General features: G+C 42.9%; 1 protein-coding gene across 3 annotated transcripts in view; it reads left to right on the top strand.

Annotated features, from left to right (window-relative positions):
• The window catches only part of LOC128442399 (cyclin-dependent kinase 17), a 38662-nt gene that overhangs the window by 12076 nt on the left and 6720 nt on the right, over window positions 1-19866 (top strand). The window contains exons 1-10 of one of the 3 annotated variants that reach the window (XM_053424838.1): window positions 1844-3072; window positions 7328-7461; window positions 10281-10406; window positions 17382-17438; window positions 17557-17671; window positions 17799-17893; window positions 18017-18079; window positions 18391-18514; window positions 19190-19310; window positions 19668-19765. In XM_053424838.1, coding sequence (XP_053280813.1) covers window positions 2886-3072; window positions 7328-7461; window positions 10281-10406; window positions 17382-17438; window positions 17557-17671; window positions 17799-17893; window positions 18017-18079; window positions 18391-18514; window positions 19190-19310; window positions 19668-19765 — 1120 coding nt within the window. In that variant the 5' untranslated portion in view covers window positions 1844-2885. Of the gene's footprint in view, window positions 1-1843; window positions 3073-7327; window positions 7462-8466; window positions 8579-10280; window positions 10407-17381; window positions 17439-17556; window positions 17672-17798; window positions 17894-18016; window positions 18080-18390; window positions 18515-19189; window positions 19311-19667; window positions 19766-19866 lie in introns of those variants that run through there. The other 2 variants (XM_053424839.1, XM_053424840.1) reach the window with 2 other exon arrangements.

Below are 19866 nucleotides of genomic sequence, written 5' to 3' on the forward strand. Positions count from 1 at the left end.
TAAATTCTCCCTCCCCTCCAGCCTCGTGTGCATTTCTCTGTGCGTGCATGTTCCTCTGGGATGTTACATGCACTCTAAGTTTTATCGTCTCACCAGTCTGGAGGCAGACTATCCAATTTACGATAAAAAAAGATGAAACACAATATATTTTAATTGTAATCTGAAATGTAGGTGAGCAAATATGGACCATAAAGATGTTTATAACAAGAAATGGTGACGGTGAATGAGACCTTGAAGGGAGATTAAAGTTGCGTGAAGGAGGCCGTAGAGGGCAAGAGACAAATCTTTGGCCTGCAGCCGCATGTGAATATAAAGAGACAGGGAGACAGGGATGGGTGAAGGGATGAGCTTTTGTCCTTGACGTTTTACACAGCATGAAAGTCGAGGATGCAGCACTCTACATCAATATATGTCTGTCAATGCACTGTAAATGGCCATTACTCTTTACTAGAATATAACCTAATGAACCAGTGTCATGTCGGTTTTAGATTGAAAAAGATACAGCACGCTTGTAGCCAAATATTCATTTTAATATGTCCTCCACACCAACTTGTTAAATAAAGTTAATATGTTTCCAAGATGTGCTGAGTAAACAGGATGGCGATGAGCTCATGTACTTATCTTAGTTAATTGTACCATCAACTTGTGTCTGCTGCCAAGTCTGGTGGTGTATAAGTACATCTTTATTGACTTGCAGGGTGTGTGAGCCTCTGTGTTTTGTCAGTGAAGAGACAACCTGGTTATTGACACGAAGGCAGAGGTGAGGTTTTAACCTCATCGGAACCCATTTGAAGAACAGTTTTTTTTTAATGTGCTAATCCTTGAGATTATCTTGAGGAAAGATGGCATTTAATACTTTATCTTGCTGACATTTTGGATGTAGCCGCCATTCAATGCATTTATTTAAACACTTATATTGATGTTAGTTTCTATGGCGGAGAGGTTTTATGGGAAACCTATGGAAATATGCATGCAACCATGGGAGGTTAATCAAAAATACACGTGTGTCTCATAAACTCATACAGTTGCATCATCCTTTGTCGCATTATGCTTCCATCTGTATTTCTCAAAAATAAATTCCCTCTACGATAATCTTCTGAATAAATTATTCCCATTTTCCCCATGACATAAGAAGGGTCCCAGTTCAGATCCAAGCTGGGCAGGGGTCTCCCAGTGTGGAGTTTGTATGTCCTCTCCGTGCTTGTGTGGCTTGGGTAGCCAGGTACTCTGGCTTCCTCCCACAGTCCAAAGACATGCAGACTTGGGTCAAGTTAATTGGAGACTTTAAATCTCTATATGTTGGCCCTGTGATACGCAAGGGTCCAGGGTGTGTGCAACATGCAACTTCACCACTTATGTCACTAAATTTTTTACACTGCAACCTAAACTGGAAAAGTAAGTAGTAACTATTACTTTTAAAATTCCTGCAATGGAGTATTAAGTGTAATAGATTGACATGGACACATGGGTAAGTAATAGATGGATAGATAGATAAATAGATGCATCCTGTAGTTGAGATAGTTGTCTTCATTGATTTGTACACAGACTGTGATCATGCATCGTCTGTATGCTCTGTGTGTGGCAGAGCGATGCATGTGTGCGGTCTTGAAGGGCATGTGCAGTAGCTATGTGCAGTGGCACGTGCAGGGGAGCACTTGTGTACATGTGCGCAGGTGGTGGATAAATAATGGCCTGTGCTTCAGGTCCACGGGGAGCGACGGAGAAGGAAAGATGGAGGCAGAGGGAAAACGTATGAGAGGGAGAAGATGGGAGCCTGGGATGCCAGAGGCGTCACTCAGGGTTTCAATTTCTGTGCTATAGTGCGATAAGGACGAGGAGGCAGAGGGTGTGGAGGAGGGAAGGAGCGAGAGAGAGCGGGCAAACAAGATGGAGCGATAGAGACGGAGTGAAAGAAAGAGGCTGATCAGGCAGAAAATGTTGTCATTGGCTCCCAAATAGAAAAAAAAGAACAGGACTGTACTGTATATTTACCACCATCTCCTGAACCAGACAGATGACTAGAGCGAGGGTGGGAGCGAGATAGAGCGAGAGATATTGGCTTTATGTAGGAGGGAGGAGACTAATCGCAAGGTGAAGGGAGGGAGCAGGACCACCAACAACACTGGAAACACTGCTAGGGGCACCAGAAGCAAGGAGGGAGCAGCCGAGAGACGGGGAGAGCGCTACGACTGCCTGAACAGAGTGGTGGGCTGAATAACAGGAGGAGATCTGAGAGAGGAGGAGAGAAAAAAGACTGGACGCTAGACTGTAAAGGAAACAAAAAAACAGAGAGAAAGCTTGAAAGGAGGAGCTGGGAGCCGAAATGGTCAGATAGTTTGAAGAGCAGACAGATGACCGCGTTTTACTTCCTGGTGGGAGAGTTTTGCATCCCTGTTTTCGTGCGTTGTGTATCAATGGATACACAACACCTGTTATTTTGAGATAGATGATGGGTGTAACAGTTTACAGCCGGCGCGTGTTCGGACAGTGTCTGCAGCGGTTTGCCTGTACCTGCACAGAGTTTGACCTTCCTTAGTCAGCAAGCAAGAGTGAGACTGCGGAGAGAGGAAAAGAAGAGAGGGAGTGTCTACAGCAAGAGACAGAGGGAGTCAGTTAAAGTGGAGTAGCAGCCGTGGGAGTTGTTGTATCGTGCTTCGTGTGCCGGTGCAACCTGCACTGTGCATGTTGTTCACCTGGAAGGAAGGAGGCAGCGTGAAGAATAGATTTGATCCATAATTAGTGACAGCTCCCTGTCCTCCCCCATAACTTAACAGAAATGACCTCAACTTGGGTCTCTATTTCTTGACAAAATCTCTCGGTGAAATGCATTTTTGAGGTATTTTAAACGCACCTCTCGGCTGCAGCGCTTAAAATTTTCTGGAACGATGGATACGTCGGGCAACCCCCAAGGTTGCCCCGCACGTGCTCCCATCAGGGTGGGAGAGTCCAGGAAGGAGGACCCTAAAGTGGGAGACGGGTTGAGAATGGGGGAGAGAGAAGCCCCGCTGAGGCTGTCGCCCTTCCGCATGCTTCGAGTGCTAGACTCGCGTCGTGCCCCAGGAATCCATATCGGTAAGTCTCATCGCTGACGCCATCAAGTTCATCTGCATGCTGATCTTCCATCTGCTCACAGGCAAACAAATATACAGATCACGTCGCAGCAGTTTTCATATATATATAGTTAAATTTATTTGGGTAAAACATTGTTCAATAGATTAGATGGTTTGTGTAATAAAGTCTTAGAATAATTGTATTTTCATTGATTTAGCACATATAATATGTCTGTATATACAGAAATATGAAGTTAAGATCAATCTCTGTCCTTCATCAGATACAAGATATAGATTCGTGTGAAGTATTTTTTCCGTCAGAGTCGGAACACTTTTGTGTGTGTGTGTGTAGTGTGTACTTGCATGTGAGTAAATGTGGGCAACTTCAGGGAACCAATGAACTCCTCAGAGAAGTGAAGAGGCCATCAGGTTCTTCTTCTTTTGAATTTTTAATACAAATGCTTTTCAGCACAATAATTGCAGCATCTGTATTCCCACCACCCACACAGAAATATGCCAGACAGTATGATGTGCTGTGCTTACATTACAAGCGGTCAAAGCCTGTAAGTAATGCATGTGATCTATTCATTCTACCACTGCACCAATGAGCCACCCGCTGAACTCGATATCCAACCTTGTGAAGTGAGGGCTTTGGTTAAAGAAATAGAAAAAATAAAACTGGATTTCATTACTCTTTGAAAAGCTCTTGAAGCGAATCTTAGACTGACATTACTTCTTTCAACATCCTCTCCATTGGCTTTTCAATCATTAGCTGAGGCACTGACAACATTTGGCAAAGGTGGATTTTCCAGCTCCGACCTTAGCGGAGTAGATGCAGAGTTGAATGAGGTAAGGATGGTTCTAAAAGCAGAGCACTCACTCTTCAGGACGTGTTAGCGGAGAGTCAGCAACCTTAACTAGGACAGCCGGGCTCCACCCAGGGAGCCAGGTGAAACTCATGAAACTTACTGTCTGGCCTTGGTCTACTGTGGAGAGAACCTGCAGAGGACTGGAAGAGAGTGTCCTGAGAGAATAAGATACGTTTTTGTGTGTATAGCAAAACCATCCCGATTCATCAGTTGGCTGATACAAATTGGCCCAATATGATATGAAAATAAAGAGTACTAAGAGTAAACTGTCAAAAATATCAAGCCTGAATTACATTTAGTTGTCATAAGATTTTGATAATGACATTTTTAGGAATTATTGACAGTTTAAAAAAATGTATATATCCACTGATATTTATATATATATATACTCATCTTACCCATAACCCCCATCAGTTGGACTCTTGTGTGTCCATTTACATTTTGAGGAGTGAAAGTGTTAAACTGTGTTGGTAAAAGCTGGAATATGAGAGACAGATGCAAACTCTGCAGGCGTTTGCTGAGCATTATCTTAATAAGTTGTTTTGTGTGCCAAGGTGATAGAAGGTCAGTCGCCCTGTGTCATGCACCCGCATCCGCCTCACTGTTTACACAAACAGACAAACTCCAGGTGTCTCTGAAAGTGAGAAAGAGCGGTGACATAACAGCAGTACTGGCTACCCGCAGCTCGTGAGTGTGTGTGGTCATGTGTGCGTCTGTCGGAATGTAGGTATCGTGGATCAGTTTCCCTTCGCTCTGGTGTCGGTTATCTTGAGTTTAGTGTTTCACCATCAGGGCTTTGAGGGTTGATTCCTGATATCACGACTCGCTGCTCGGTTTTCTTACCGAGCTGTTCTTTATACACATCCCCTGTATCACTGTGTCTGGATTTGAGGCCACAGGCTGTTACATCAGACTGGTTGGTTTACTGAGCATTAACACATGGATTGTGTTTGAGTTGTGTTTTGCTAATGAGCATATGCTGCTTTTGTCAACAGATATTTGGACTAATGGACAGATGTAGCTGGAAATTAGTATCGTGGATCTATACAGGTAGTTTGACTGTTTGCATCGGTCAGAAAACGTCTGTTTCTGGAAGGTTTTAATTCAAAGTAGGTCATGAATTTCACTTAATTCCACATTTTATCAGTGGCAGAAATAGCGACGTTGTAGATATCGAGAATAGATTTTTGACATCTGTTACTTAATCATGAGTCGTGACTTCTATTCAAACTCATTTACAAATATCTGTTATATATTAACATATACAGTAACATGTTTAACATCTCAACTAGTGACAATGAAACCGCTGCTTTCAGCACCAGGACTGGAGGCGGATGTAAACATTTGGGGATTATCCCACATCAAAGTGGGTCTGGGGCCGTTCTACCCCAGGGAGGTTCTCCCCCATTCACGGCTGCTATATGCACTTTTTTTCAGGCCAAATGAGAAATTAGTATGACCCCATTTGTAAAAAAAAAACATGATGGTTGCAGAAGAAAAAAAAAATCATCCATTTTGTGTCTAGTTGTTCTACAACTTAACCTGCAATCTTAAAAAAAGGCAAAAACTTCTAATGTGCAGGGTTAGGGTTTTTTATCTAAATTTGTTCTGTGTAGAGTTAACAGCAAAACTTCATTTGAATTCTTTTTTGATCCAATTTTGAAGAAGCTCCTGCAAAGCCAAGTACTGGAATGTTTGGCCAACAGATGAACATTTACTGAAATTATATTATATTTATTTAAAGAACCACATAGTCTGATAAACCACCTGGACATATATGACGGTGAGATACTAAATCTACCGCTCCGGGTCACTCTCTTCTCCATTTCTCATTTTGATAATAAAAATAACAAATAAAAACATCAAGTTCAACTGAACATGAAATGAAAATTTAAAACAGATGAAACGCAGGTTGGATAATCTTCTATCTGTGCCAGGCACCTCTGATCTCCTGTCCTCCCCCACTCCTCTTGCAATATAGGCTTGAAATCAAGCATAATAAATGTCGCATTCTTTACAAATATTTCAGTCAATGCTTTTAGCAGTGCTTATTGTTTTAAAAAAATCCAGTTTGCAATATATATAGATCATTAAAATACAAAGACAGGTTACTTTATTTTGTCCATACTGTGTCTTTAATATTTTTTTATTCATTAGAAACCAGTCATCTTTTTTTGAAAACTTGCCAATCACTACCTAAAGGGGCAACACACATGACCTAGAATCAACCTCAGGTGGGATTTCCCTGCTCTGTGTTCTATAATAAATTGCATTACCTATCTGGCCCTCCCTTGGTCTGTCCTGCAGCTGAGGTTCATCACTTCTTCTCGTCTAAACCATCCTCCCCAATCTTCCCCTCTATCTCCCTCTCCTCAGCTGATGGTGGCTGTTTAACGTGTACACAGTAGATGGTGGTAAAGTGAGCTTCTACGTCTGCCAAGCCCCTCTATACTGAATAGAAAACAAATAAACCAAAAAAAAACTTGTTCTCCCTGTGCATTCCATAGCCCCTTATACCTAACCCACAACTAAAAATATAACCCTAACTCTTCCCCCTAACCCTAAATGAAACCTTAACTAACACTAACTCTACGATGAACCCTTAAAAATCTGCCTTATTTTTTGTCCTGACGGTGAAAAAAGTCCCTATGGATGAACTCTTATCTGTCGTCAGATTCCCCCACACACCCACTCACACATACTGCATGTGCTGCACATGACCTACACTTCAGAGCTATCAGGCATCAATGAAACCAAACCTGAAGAGAAACCCTCCCCCCACATTTACTCACTCAACAGTGAAGGAGGCAGTCTTGTCTGCAGCACCGTGACTCATTAATCAGATGGATTGTGTGTGTGTGTGTGTGTGTGTGTGTGTGTGTGTGTGTGTGTGTGTGTGTGTGTGTGTGTGTGTGTGTGTGTGTGTGTGTGTGTGTGTGTGTGTGTGTGTGTGTGTGTGTGTGTGTGTGTGTGTGTGTGTGTGTGTGTGGGGGGGGGGGGGGGGGGGGGGGTCGCACTGGCAGGCAGTGATGGGAAGCTCCTATTGCATGCAGGGTAATAACGATCTCAGACCTGCACTCGTTTTACACCCCTGCGTGGTTGGTGGTACAATTCATAATCGGGGGGATTGGGATCCTGCTATGGCTGTCACAGAGGGGTGAATGAAATGTGAGCACATGGAGAGACCAACGAGAATAGGACGACAATACTCAAGAGCAAAAGAGCATCAGTGTGATTACAACTGAACACTACAAATGATCTGTGATGAATTAGGTTGCAGGATATTAGAGGAATGTAAAATGTTCAGCTAAGGTTTGGTTATTTCCGGCCAGTATAGTTTCACAGATCGTAATTCCTGATAATAACACTCTGCCTGTGTGTGTGTTTGTGTCCGTGTGTGTTTTCTAGGTATCGTCCATGAGAATGTGAAGATGGGTTCAGATGGAGAGAGCGACCAGGCGTCCGGGACGTCTTCTGATGAGGTCCAGAGTCCGGTCAGGGTTCGCATGAGGAACAACCACCATCGGCGCATCTCTAATGAAGTACGGAAAGCCAGGACGCACCTGACACACACACAACAGACATAGTTTGGTCATATACTGTATATATCCAGAGGAAAGCTCACAACATTATTCACTGAGATTCAACAGTGACACTCAGTCCTTCACTGTTCACAACTCAGTTTATAGGTAAAGCTAAGGGGACGACAATTCAGTCTGCCAGATGGTAGCACTTGATCGAAAAATCGCACAGGCCCATTCACCGGCTTCAGCTGACCTCAGATATGCACTCAAATCAATTATTGAGTTTAATGATGCGGCTGAATTGTGTACACAGTGGGCTCCAAAAATCGGAGACTCTCATATTTAATGTACATTAAGTTGCATGTCAGTGGCAGTGCGCCTGTGCCAACTAAGCACAGGTAAATTTGTCACTTTATTTTGACACATGCCTGATGTCCTGGTCAGTGTGCGAACGCGTGTCCGTGTGGGTGCCTGTGTGTTTTGAAGGAGTCGCAGAGTGATGAGCACAGCAGTGTTAGGAGAAATGCCTCTGGACACACAGGCTGCTGCCTCCGACTGCTGTGAACAGTTGAAGGGACTAATTTAGACCATGTTTACCACACAGAGAGGGAAAGACGAGGGGGGGAGGAGGGAGGAAAATGCTGGAGTGAGACAGTAATTATGGACGTAGGACTAATTATTGGTATGACAAAGAAAGAGGAGAAACCGGAGGAGCAGAGCTCTGGGGACGATAAGAGAGAGGAGGGAGACGTGGAGGACAAAATGAATGGCGGGAGAGAGCAGTGTTTCCTCTCAGCCATCCCCCTCTGTTCACCCCTTCCCCCCATCTGCCTTTCTCCCCTCAGGAATCTGTCCATTCCTCTCTCCTTTGCTCATGCATTCCCCTCCTCCTCTTCCTCCTCCTCTTCCTCGTCATCCTCCTCCTTTGAGCATGTGGATGGCACTCTACAACAGTGCCAGCCTCCCTCTTCCTCTCTCTCTCCCTCCCTCGCTCTCTCGCTCTCTCTCCGTCAGTGTGTGTGTGCAGTCATGTGGCAGGTCAGAGACATGCATCGGTGAAAGCGCATGTGTGTGACTGTACAGAAAGACACGTTTAAGGAGGACAATGAGGGAGCTACTAGAGCTGTTCTGCTTTGTGAGTACGGGGACACGTGTGTTTATATGTGGGTCTTTATTCAGTCCGTGCCCGTGGATAAGAGGGCATGAGTGTCAGTGTCTTTGTCAACTTGTGTCCATTGTTGTCCTTTTGAAAAACGAGCATGGAGAGTGCACTTGTGCGAGTATCTGTTGTTGCACATCAGAGGTCACTAGTTGTATGAGTTGCATGAAATATTTGGTGCATTTGTGAGAGAGTTATTCTTTTTGTGGCAGCTATTTGCAGCTTTGGTCTGTTGTTCTATCTTACCGTCTTGTATTTTCCTCTATTGTAAATCAGATGCTCAGTGGAGCTTAAAAATGCATAAATTACTCTAAGGTCTGCAGGTCATGTTGCATTTTTCGCAATGTACTCGTATGTAATGCTGCACGTTGTTATCGAAACCAATGAGCTCCGATAAAACCGTCTCAGGCGTGAAATCCCTCAGCCTTTCATCTTTACACAAACACACACTCCTCCATGGTCCCACTAACGTTCAGATGTAAACACACACACATCATCACACACTCGCATCACACACACGCACCGAGGGTATGTACCGTGGGGCGGTTGGGACTGGGCCAGCCGCCGCTGCCATGGAAACAACATGTGACTAGCACCTTGCCAGCGAACACGTCCTACATGGATAGCATATAGGAGGAATGCATTGTGGGAAAAGTAACAGCCCACAGTTGCATTCCAGCAAGAAGGATGAAGTGAAAGCTATTCCAGCTAATTGGGAGTAGTTTGGTCCCTGGTATTCACTTAACCTTTGCTTTGTGGTAAAAGTATAAGGTAAAAAAATCAAGGTGTAAATATAAGGTCAGCATAAGCAGAACTTTTTAAAAGAGATACTACAGCTTGTGACTGAAATCACCATCTTGACATCGGTACAGTTCACACACTGAAAGAAAAATCAGCTACTTGAAAACAGGATAACAATATATCAACGTGATTCATAACAAAATGACTGCCTCCAGATGTGTTCCAGTTTGTGGGACCAGCGGTGTGCCAACCTTCTCACTCTGCCAACACTGTGTTCAGAAAATAAGCCTGAAACTTGCCAGCAACCAAATTGGACCTCGTCCTATTATGTAGTGGCCTTTCTGTGCTGACACCTTGTAACTGTCGTTCATTCACAAAAGCAGACGGCACCTGACAACCGAAGATTTGACTGAGCTGCTGTCGTGTGTCCGTGTGCTGTTCTTTTGACGCAGCTTTGTTGGTCTTAAAAGTAGGCCAAGTTACCCTGGCTGGATAAAAAAAAATTAGAAATGCACATATCACCAGGGTTAATGATGGTTTGTTAATGTTGAGATTGAGATGTCATCTTTACCCTTCCTTATTTAACTGTTTACACTTAGTATTGTGATTATTTTGGCTTCATTTATTATTATTATTTTTATTTTGTAGCTAATGCTAGAGGACATTTAAAAGATTTCACATATCCTTTTTATTTAGATAAATTTGTATTAAAATATGTCCTCTTCTATCTGCACATTTTATGGAATAAAGCTGAAATACTGTAGATGTGTATTAGTGCAAATTAATGTTTTCAATGTGGGAACAGGAAATGGAGGAGGAGACTCCTCCCTTAAACATAGGACTACAGTCATATGGTTAAGATTTAGGTAGAAGTTGAAGATGATCTAAGACAATACTCATAAACCTTTTCTTTCTCTCTTCATATTCTCTGTTGCAGGACATAAACAAGCGTCTGTCTCTCCCAGCTGATATCAGGCTACCGGAGGGCTACTTGGAGAAGTTTGCAATGAACAGCCCGCCCTTCGACAAACCCATGAGCCGCAGGCTACGACGTGCTTCACTGGTCAGTGGTCCGTGTGTGCGCTTGTGTGTATATTTGCATTTGTGTATGTGTGTGCAAAGCAGCTGAAACTAGTTTCAGTCGGCCGCTTTGGTGTTGTTGTTTTTCGGTTCCTGTGTATTTTTGGGTGCACTGTCGGGTGTGTGCTGTTCTCTTGACGCGGCTTTGTTGAGAAACAAAAGTAACATGAACTTTAAGTGCCATTGTGCACCTTTTAACATGGTCCTCTAAGGCAATTATATGCACTGACACACACATACAAACATAGACTCATTGTAAACTGAGTTATGCTATAGAGCTTACAATGGCTCAGTAGGGAATGAATGATGGAGTGTACATTATGTATCCAGGCCAAGACTGAGTATCAGTATGAAACTGGGGGTGGGTGAGGGAAGAGGTGACGGGGGTATTGATTGGTAAGAAAAGGCAGATATTCATGAATTTGCAGAATGTCCCTTTACACCCCTTTTGTAATGCTGCAATAGTTCTCCTGCTCCGTCTCTCTTTCTCATTTTGGTCACCCTTTAATTCCCATCACTCCTTTGTGTCTGCGATCACACTCATTTCTTAAGTTTCCCCCCCATACACGACTGAGTGCACTGATCTGTGTTTCCCCCCACTCTCTCCCCCTCGCATGGACGTTCTCTTAAAATTCCAACTCACTCTGCCTTACTGGTGCATTTTACTTACAACCCAGATTTCCCAGAAGTCTGGAAATTCTATGGGAAAGCATTAAGGGTTCGCCCTCCATCAAGCAGTTTTGCTGTAATTATTGAACGGAGGCCTGTGCCCTGCCTCCGGCTCCCTGCTTGCAGCTATTTAATGACACAGCTTTTCTGCAGGAGTCTCGTGGAGATGAAAGGGAGGAATGTTTGAAGGAAAGTCTGCTGGGAAGAAGGGAGGTTTATGGGTGTGAGGGCGGATCAGAAGAAGAGGATAAACTGTAGGGATGTTTGCGTCTTCACAAAATAAACGAGTGTCATTACTTTTCTGACGTTGTTTGTCAGCTCGCGTGTGGCCCGCGGTTGTTGCAGGGACGTGATGCAATAGATGAATCAATAATTCAGCAGTGGTGCCAGACTCATCTGCTGCTGCTCCTCTCCTGACTAGGATTCCACGCTGGGACACCTTGAAGTGAGCCAGGGAGCAGGGAGGTGGAAGGAGAGAGGGAAAGACGCAGAGAGGCATGATGAGGGGAACTAATGACAAGGAGACCTGTTTTCAAAAGTGATCAGATGCTGTAAACAAGGAGGAACAAATAGTCAAAGTGGAGTTACAGAAAAAACAAATGGCAGCTTTGATGAATGATAGAACCAGTCTTTACTGGAGCGCAAAGTTTATGTGGAGCCTCACTTTACCTCTGCTAAGGTTTTTACCCCTGACGGTTTTTTTGTGGGTTTGTTTATAAGCAAGATTACACAAAAACTACCAAACTAGATCCAATAAACTTGTTGAACGGATGGATAGTTCTTTATTTAAAAAGTCTAGGGAAGTAATATCCATGCATGTGTGAATTGTGATGTAGCTTGATTCACTTTAAGAGGCCTTAACAGAGGTATGGGCTTGACTGAGTTGTAGTTGTAGTGTTCAAAATCATTCAGCATGGTGCAACCAGGCAGAATAACGTATTAGACTGTGCATCAAACTAGTTGCACTGTATGTTTGAGGCCTATTTTGTGCCATGGCACAGTTTAAGCACCTGTAGTTAGAACAAAATCCCGAGCATGTTACAAATGATAAAAAAAATTTAAAATTGACTTCATCTTCCTGAGTGCCCTTAGTCATCCTTTAATTGAATAAATAATTCGTTGCCGCAACATAGAACATGTGTCCGGTGTCGATAACAGGTGCATCGCGTCTGAAGCTGTGTATCTTGATCTCTGAATGCCTTCCAATGTAATGTAACTGAAGTTGGTTGGTATCTCTTTTCTCTCATGGCTGCTGCCCACTCCTAATCAATTATTCACAGAGCCGTCCATTGAGATCCAGTGTTCGCTGGTGCTGAGGAAATGTTAAATGGACTGCAGTTACAAAACTCCTCTCCAGTCCTAACGTCCGCTGGAAGCGCTGGACACTACGAGTCACATTCACCCATTCGAACACGCATTCGTACAGCGCTTCTATATATAGTGCTTCCCTATCATGCATCCCATTCACGCTGCTGCTGCAGCCGTCAGGGGGGCAATTTAGAGTTCGGTGTTTTGCTCAAAGACACGGACCAAAGTAGCTGGGGATCAAACCACCGACCCCCTGATTAGTGGATGACCCACTCTACCAATGAACGAGTTGTCATTTTATCTCAAGTCACACTTTTTTCTAACCCATTCAACCCCACAGCAACATAATAATAATAATAATAATACATTATTAATTTAAAACTCATAGACACCAGTTTATGTGCGCCTCTCGCTATTAACTTACGTTTTTTGCTGTTCACTATATATTAAATTATATTTCTATCTGATAAAAAACTGAAAACATCGTTACTTAACTTAATTTTCCTTGCGTTCCCTTTCGGTCGGACACTGTTGTGATCAGCGGATGTAGAAGCCGACTCAGAGCAAGATGTTTACTGGCTGATTGATCGAAGCCCGGACCGGCTACATCTATTTACTGCCACCTCTCCTCTTAGTGGAGGGCTGTCATTTTCCCTCTCCCACTCAGTGCTCGAGAGGTAATGGACTTTTTCCCCGATACACATTCGATCCACTTTGCAGAAATCTTTCTTCTCACATTTCCTCCCTTTTGCTGCCGGGTCCATTTATCTGCACGTCTACTCGGTTCCTGCACGGGGCTCGGACAGAGCACACATTTTGTTTTTGGGTTTTATGTTGCTTTAATTTGATCACTCAAAGTTGGCCTGACCTAGTTCTGCTGAGTAAGCTCACTGGAGCGTTGGAAATGGAATGAACCCGTTGCCATCAAAAGCATACGCAGGGACGAGCTCACTCTCTCTCTCTCTCTCTCGCACGCACGCACGCACTCACGCACACACACGCAAACATACAAAAAGCATTGTAAGGTACAGGGATAGGGAGCGCAGTTGCACACTGTAAGCAGAGAATGGGCTGGAGGTAAAGAGCTGGGCTTTCCTTTGTTTTATAGATGCTTCAAAAAGGCGAGAGGCCACACATTTCTTTAGTGGAGTGGTTATGAATGTGTGTTTTGTATGTTTTTGAAAGTCTGTCTGTCACTGTGTGTGTGTTGCTGTGTGTCACGGTGTATGTGTTTGTCACAGTGTGTGTGTGTGTGTATGATTTTGCCCATGAGACTGACTCCTCTGTCAAAAGAGCTACACAGCTCCCGACAGCTCCTGACAGCCCCTGTCACAAACACGGGTGGGTGGGTGTGTGTGGGTGAGGGTGTGTATGTGTGAGAGCAGGGTCGGTGTGTTTACATTTCAGCATACGTTGTATATCTCATCATCACAAATACAGTTTTCTCTTGCCCACAGGGACACACAATCCAAAACACACAAAACTACTCGCGTCCCCATACTACATGCATACGCAACCCGCAACCGTTTTTATTGATGGGCTTTGTTTTATCAGTTCTCTTTGTTATTAATTATTATTTTCAAGCATCACCAAATACAGATATAAAAAACAGATACATTGGGTATAATACATAGATATAATTATGTCTCTTAATTAATTATGCAGAATTAAAACTTGTCCCCATACACGCACATGCTCACACACAAATACAATTGTTTCCCCATGTAAGTGGGTCTTCTTGAGTCCGAAACGTGTCGGGATGTTGGCTGTTGGACATGGCTTTAAAGATATCACATGCTTCATCAGCTAACTTGGTCACTGGAGACCCCTCCCCCCGCACACCCAAGAGCTGGCCTGGCACTCGTATCCGCATCATGATGGGACGGGCCAGCACAAGATTGAGGGAGATGAGTATGTTCGGAGAGACGAACGCGGATTAACCGCAGCTGAGGCGACCCTGACAGAGAAAGACAAATAAGTGAGGGAAACTGTCAGCGTGAGGGATAAACACTGGCAGGCCTGTGGGTATCACAGCTTGACATAGCTACATCCATCTATAATTCATGAACTGAAAACCCAGGGGCTACATACATTATGCAGCTAAACCTTTATTAACTAAGAATAGGATTAATTCTGAATTCACGGCGCGTACGCAGATGTGAAGTACGTCTGTTGGTTATCCATAGAAATGTTTAGAAGGGATATTTTATCCCCATTAGGCTGTCTGGAGTGGATGAGCTCAACCCCTAGTAGTTTTTCATTATACTGACTTCCTGTGGCCAAGAAATACATGCATGTGTACATAACTGATAATGTTGTCACACAGACACTTATAATTATAAAAAATTACATATTGTTGAGATGTGTGTGTAATGTGTATATGCTACATCCTGAATGTTGTTATTGAGTGACATAGACATCTAGAGCCCAAAATAAATATGAATTCATTTCTTGAACGAGGTGTCATGCACCTGCATTTGTGTGCATTCCATCTGTACATCCACACTCCTGTTGAAAATAAAGATATTTATATAATACATAGTTAATATAGCTGTACAACCAGAGAAGACCTTGAGGGAAGTTTCCACTGTCTAATTGCACATGGCATTTAAATCTGGGTGTTATATAGATTTTGTGTTTTGCAACATTTCCCCAGGGAATAACCCACACATCTTGATGGAAACAAATCTGGCATATTTAGGGAACTGATACCTATGAGAGTGTGAAATTTGGTGCTTCTTGATTGACTTTAAGGAGACTGTCAGGCCTTGGTGGAGGTACAGTTAGGTCCATAAATATTTGGACATTGACACAATTTTCATCCTTTTGGCTCTGTCCACCACCATAATGGATTTTAAATGAAACACTCAAGATGTGCTTTAAGTGCAGACTTTCAGCTTTAATTTGAGGGTATTTACATCCAAATCAGGTGAATGGTGTAGGAATTACAACACATTTCATATGTGGCACCCCCCTTTTTAAGGGACCAAAAGTAATTGGACAATTGGCTGCTCAGCTGTTCCATGGCCAGGTGTGTGTTATTCCCTAGTTATTTCATTGACAAGGAGCAGATAAAAGGTCTAGAGTTCATTTCAGGTGAAGTATTTGTGTTTGGAATCTGTTGCTGTCAACTCTAATTATGAAGTCCAAAGAGCTGTCACTGTCAGTGACGCAAGCCATCATTAGGCTGAAAAATCAAAACAAACCTATCAGAGAGATAGCAAAAACTTTAGGTGTGGCCAAAATCAACTGTTTGGTACATTCTTAAAAAGAAAGAACGCACTGGTGAGCTCAGCAACACCAAAAGACCACGGGAAACATCTGTGGTGGATGACAGAATAATTATTTCCCTGGTGAAGAAAAACCCCTTCACAACAGTTGGCCAGATCAAGAACACTCTCCAGGAGGTAGGCGTTTCTGTGTCAAAGTCAACAATCAAGAGAAGACTTCACCAGAGCAAATACAGAGGGTTCACAACAAGATGTAAACCATTGGTGAGCCTAAAAAACAGGAAGACCAGATTAGAGTTTGCCAAACGACATTTAAAAGAGCCTGTACAGTTCTGGAACAATATCCTATGGACAGATGAGACAAAGATCAACTTGTACCAGAATGATGAGAAGAGTATGGAGAAGGGAAGTAACCGCTCATGATCCGAAGCATGGTAGAGGTAGTGTTATGGCGTGGGCATGTATGGCTGCCAATGGAACTGGTTCCCTTGTATTTATTGATGATGTGACTGCTGACAAAAGCAGTAGGATGAATTCTGAAGTGTTTCGGGAAATATTATCTGCTCATATTCAGCCAAATGCTTCAGAACTCATTGGACTGCGCTTCACAGCGCAGTTGGACAATGACCCGAAGCATACTGCGAAAGCAACCAAAGAGTTTTTAAGCAAAGAAGTGGAATGTTTTGCCATGCCCAAGTCAATCTCCTCACCTGAATCCAATTGAGCATGCATTTCACTTGCTGAAGACAAAACTGAAGGGAAAATGCCCCAAGAACAAGCAGGAACTGAAGACAGTTGCATTAGAGGCCTGGCAGAGCATCACCAGGGACGAAACCCATTGTCTGGTGATGTCTATGGGTTCCAGACTTCAGGCTGTCATTGACTGCAAAGGATTTGCAACCAAATATTAAAAGTGACAATTACATTTATGATTATGTTAGTTTGTCCAATTACTTTTGGTCCCTTAAAAAGGGAGGGCCACATATAAAATGTGTTTTAATTCATACACCGTTCACCTGATTCGGATGTAAATACCCTCAAATTAAAGCTGAAAGTATGCACTTAACGCACATCTTGATTGTTTCATTTCAAATCCAATGTGGTGGTGTACAGAGCCAAAATGATGAAAATTGTGTCAATGTCCAAATATTTATGGACCTAACTGTATATGCTCTCCTATGTGCGATTCTGGTTTGTAATTCAGCAGGATTATGCATCAAAAGGACCTTTTAGTCGGGGACCATGATCCAAGGAGTAGCCCATTCAAATTTGGAATGGAAGATAAAGGGGTGGATCCAGGAAGTTTTTTTCTCAACATGGCAAGATAGGGGGGTTAGCCTTGGCACACTGATGTGGACTTCTAGTACAGTTTCCGTGGTGCTGAACTGTGTCAGCAGGTGTTCCACACAGATGTTTCTATGGCCATAATTCAGTGGTGATTGAATTGCAGCATGAGTTCGGTAGAGAGTGTTGGACAAACCAAGCTGTTGTTTTGGCACAAACACAGACACACACACACACACACACACACACACACACAGAGAATGACAAGTATGGTGACTCAGACCCTGCAGCTATAGGCCAAATGTCAGCCGCACTGGGACTGCAATCTGAACTAACAGCCCTAGCCTGCAGGATTTGATTCAAGAGTGGTTATCTTAAATACGGTGAGGTGGCCAAGCCTGGTCGACAATCAGATTATAGCCAAATAAATGGGGCACCTAAACTTTTTTTCTTTCTCTTCTCTCTAGTCTGAAATCGGCTTTGGGAAACTTGAGACCTACATCAAACTGGACAAACTAGGAGAGGTGAGCTCTCGACAGAAAATCTGTGAAAGGAACACAAATCACATACAAAGTCTTTAAATACGCTGTATGTTGTTTTTCCTTTCCGAATGCATTTACAATTGTTTTTCTTTCTCTCCAGGGGACCTATGCTACTGTGTTTAAGGGTCGAAGCAAGTTGACAGACAATTTAGTGGCTCTGAAAGAGATCCGACTTGAGCACGAGGAGGGAGCCCCCTGCACGGCTATCCGAGAAGGTGAGGACGCCGTTGTTGGGACATAACCTCGGTGCTGATGCAGCTCACTGCGCAATGCGATGTTTTAATTCTCCTCACACGTTGTCTTTGTTTGACTGACGGTGTCTCACGTGTCTCCTTCTTCCAGTGTCTCTTCTGAAAGACTTGAAGCACGCCAACATCGTCACTCTCCATGACATTATCCACACTGACAAGTGCCTGACACTCGTGTTTGAGTACCTGGTGAGTGCCTTTACTGTGCATGGCTATTGTGTGTGTTTTTAAAGGAATTATCCGTGTAAATCTACATATGGTACCTTTTTTCCTTCCTTCCTTCCTGACATCCTTCCTTCCTCCATCTGTCAGGAAAAAGACCTGAAGCAGTACATGGACGACTGTGGGAGCATCATGAGTGTTCACAATGTCAAGGTAATTCAGAATAATACGAACGGTCAGTACTGAAGAGATGTTGTTTAATATAACTCTATTTGTAACAACTGAAATAAATAAAAAGTTCAAATAAAGGTTGCAGATTTTAGGACAGAACACTTACAGCTCAGGTTGTTAATGATAATAATTCTAGAAGTATTTATTTCCATACCACTGAGTTGCAATAATGCGTTATACGATTGCTCTTAACAGTAAATGGTTGTTTATAAAATGTTTAATGTTTAATGGCTTTGTATAATATTAAGCTCTCCTCTCCTCTCCTCTCCTCTCCCCTCCCCTCCTCTCCACAGATCTTTCTGTTCCAGCTGTTAAGAGGTCTGGCGTACTGCCACAGAAGGAAGGTTCTCCACAGAGACCTCAAACCCCAGAACCTGCTCATCAATGAAAAAGGAGAGCTCAAACTGGCAGACTTTGGTAAAGCTTTTACTAGGATCACCACATCAGTCTTATTCATTGCCTCTTCAGAAGTTCTCGAGTGGAGGCAGCGCAGGTGTAACTGGTGATTTTGACATGTGCTTGATTCCATTGATACCTGCTGCAGTTTTCAAAGAACAATGTTGTAACTAAGACACAAAGCCACAAGATTCATAGTTTCAAATGTTTCTTTTTTTCTTTTTAACTAAAACATTTACTGCATGAGGTTTAAAGCCTCACTAGCAGCCCCTAGAGGCCACGCTCCTCAAACCAAACAACACTCTTGACTAAGCTCCCAACACTGCCCTCTGTAGGTGAAAATTAAAACATGTAAACTGCTCATTCTCTTGTGTTTGTGTTAATTACAAATTAATTGTAGAGTATAATCAATTTGGAACAGGAATGTGAATTGAGAATGAATCCAGTGATATAATAATGTCCCATTTGCACATTCGAAACAATGATCCATTAAGTAATAAGAAAGTTATTATAATACAAATGCAGGTACAACTCAAAAGTCCTGACCTTATTCAGTATGTGAAGGTTTATTCTTGTATGTTGAGTTGTGGAAGGATATTTCATTGACCTGTTCACCTGTGGTGCACCACATCTCATTAGATACAAAAGGTAAAATCTGGGTAGCTTCATGTCCCCTTGTTTTGTGTTTGAATTCAGGTTTGGCCCGAGCCAAGTCCGTCCCTACGAAGACCTACTCAAATGAAGTTGTTACATTATGGTACCGACCACCAGATGTGCTTCTAGGCTCCACTGAGTACTCTACACCCATTGACATGTGGTGAGCAAACGCATTTGCAGATACACACAGTTTTAGAAAAAAAAACATTATTTTGTTCCCTTTTTTTAACTTGGTGGTGTGTCTTACATTAGGTAGTTGGTTTGGATGTAAAATCGCAGAAACCTACATTTTTGTTGTATGTTTCTCAGTATTTGAGCACTTCTTTAATTTGCGATAAAAACATTGTGGAACATATCACAGGGCACTGTCTTGTCGAAATTCCATTGATAGTTCAAGATGTATTTTCTTGAACTATAAATAATAATGGACTCATGTATTACAACTGCTCCATCTACACTTACTCAACCTACTCAATACGACTCTATAACATTCCTCTGTTTCTGTCCGTGTGCCCAGGGGTGTGGGCTGTATCTTTTATGAAATGATCACCGGCAGACCTCTTTTCCCGGGATCGACTGTGGAGGATGAGCTTCACCTCATATTTCGCATCCTTGGTAAGACAACACCAGCGGAATTTGAATTTGCTTGTGCAACATTCATGCTTTTACTTGTGTGTGTGTGTGTCTGTGTACTTCTCTGTATACTGATCTGCCCT

Source organism: Pleuronectes platessa, chromosome 6, assembly GCF_947347685.1.
Source record: "Pleuronectes platessa chromosome 6, fPlePla1.1, whole genome shotgun sequence".
Taxonomy (NCBI): Eukaryota; Metazoa; Chordata; class Actinopteri; order Pleuronectiformes; family Pleuronectidae; genus Pleuronectes; species Pleuronectes platessa.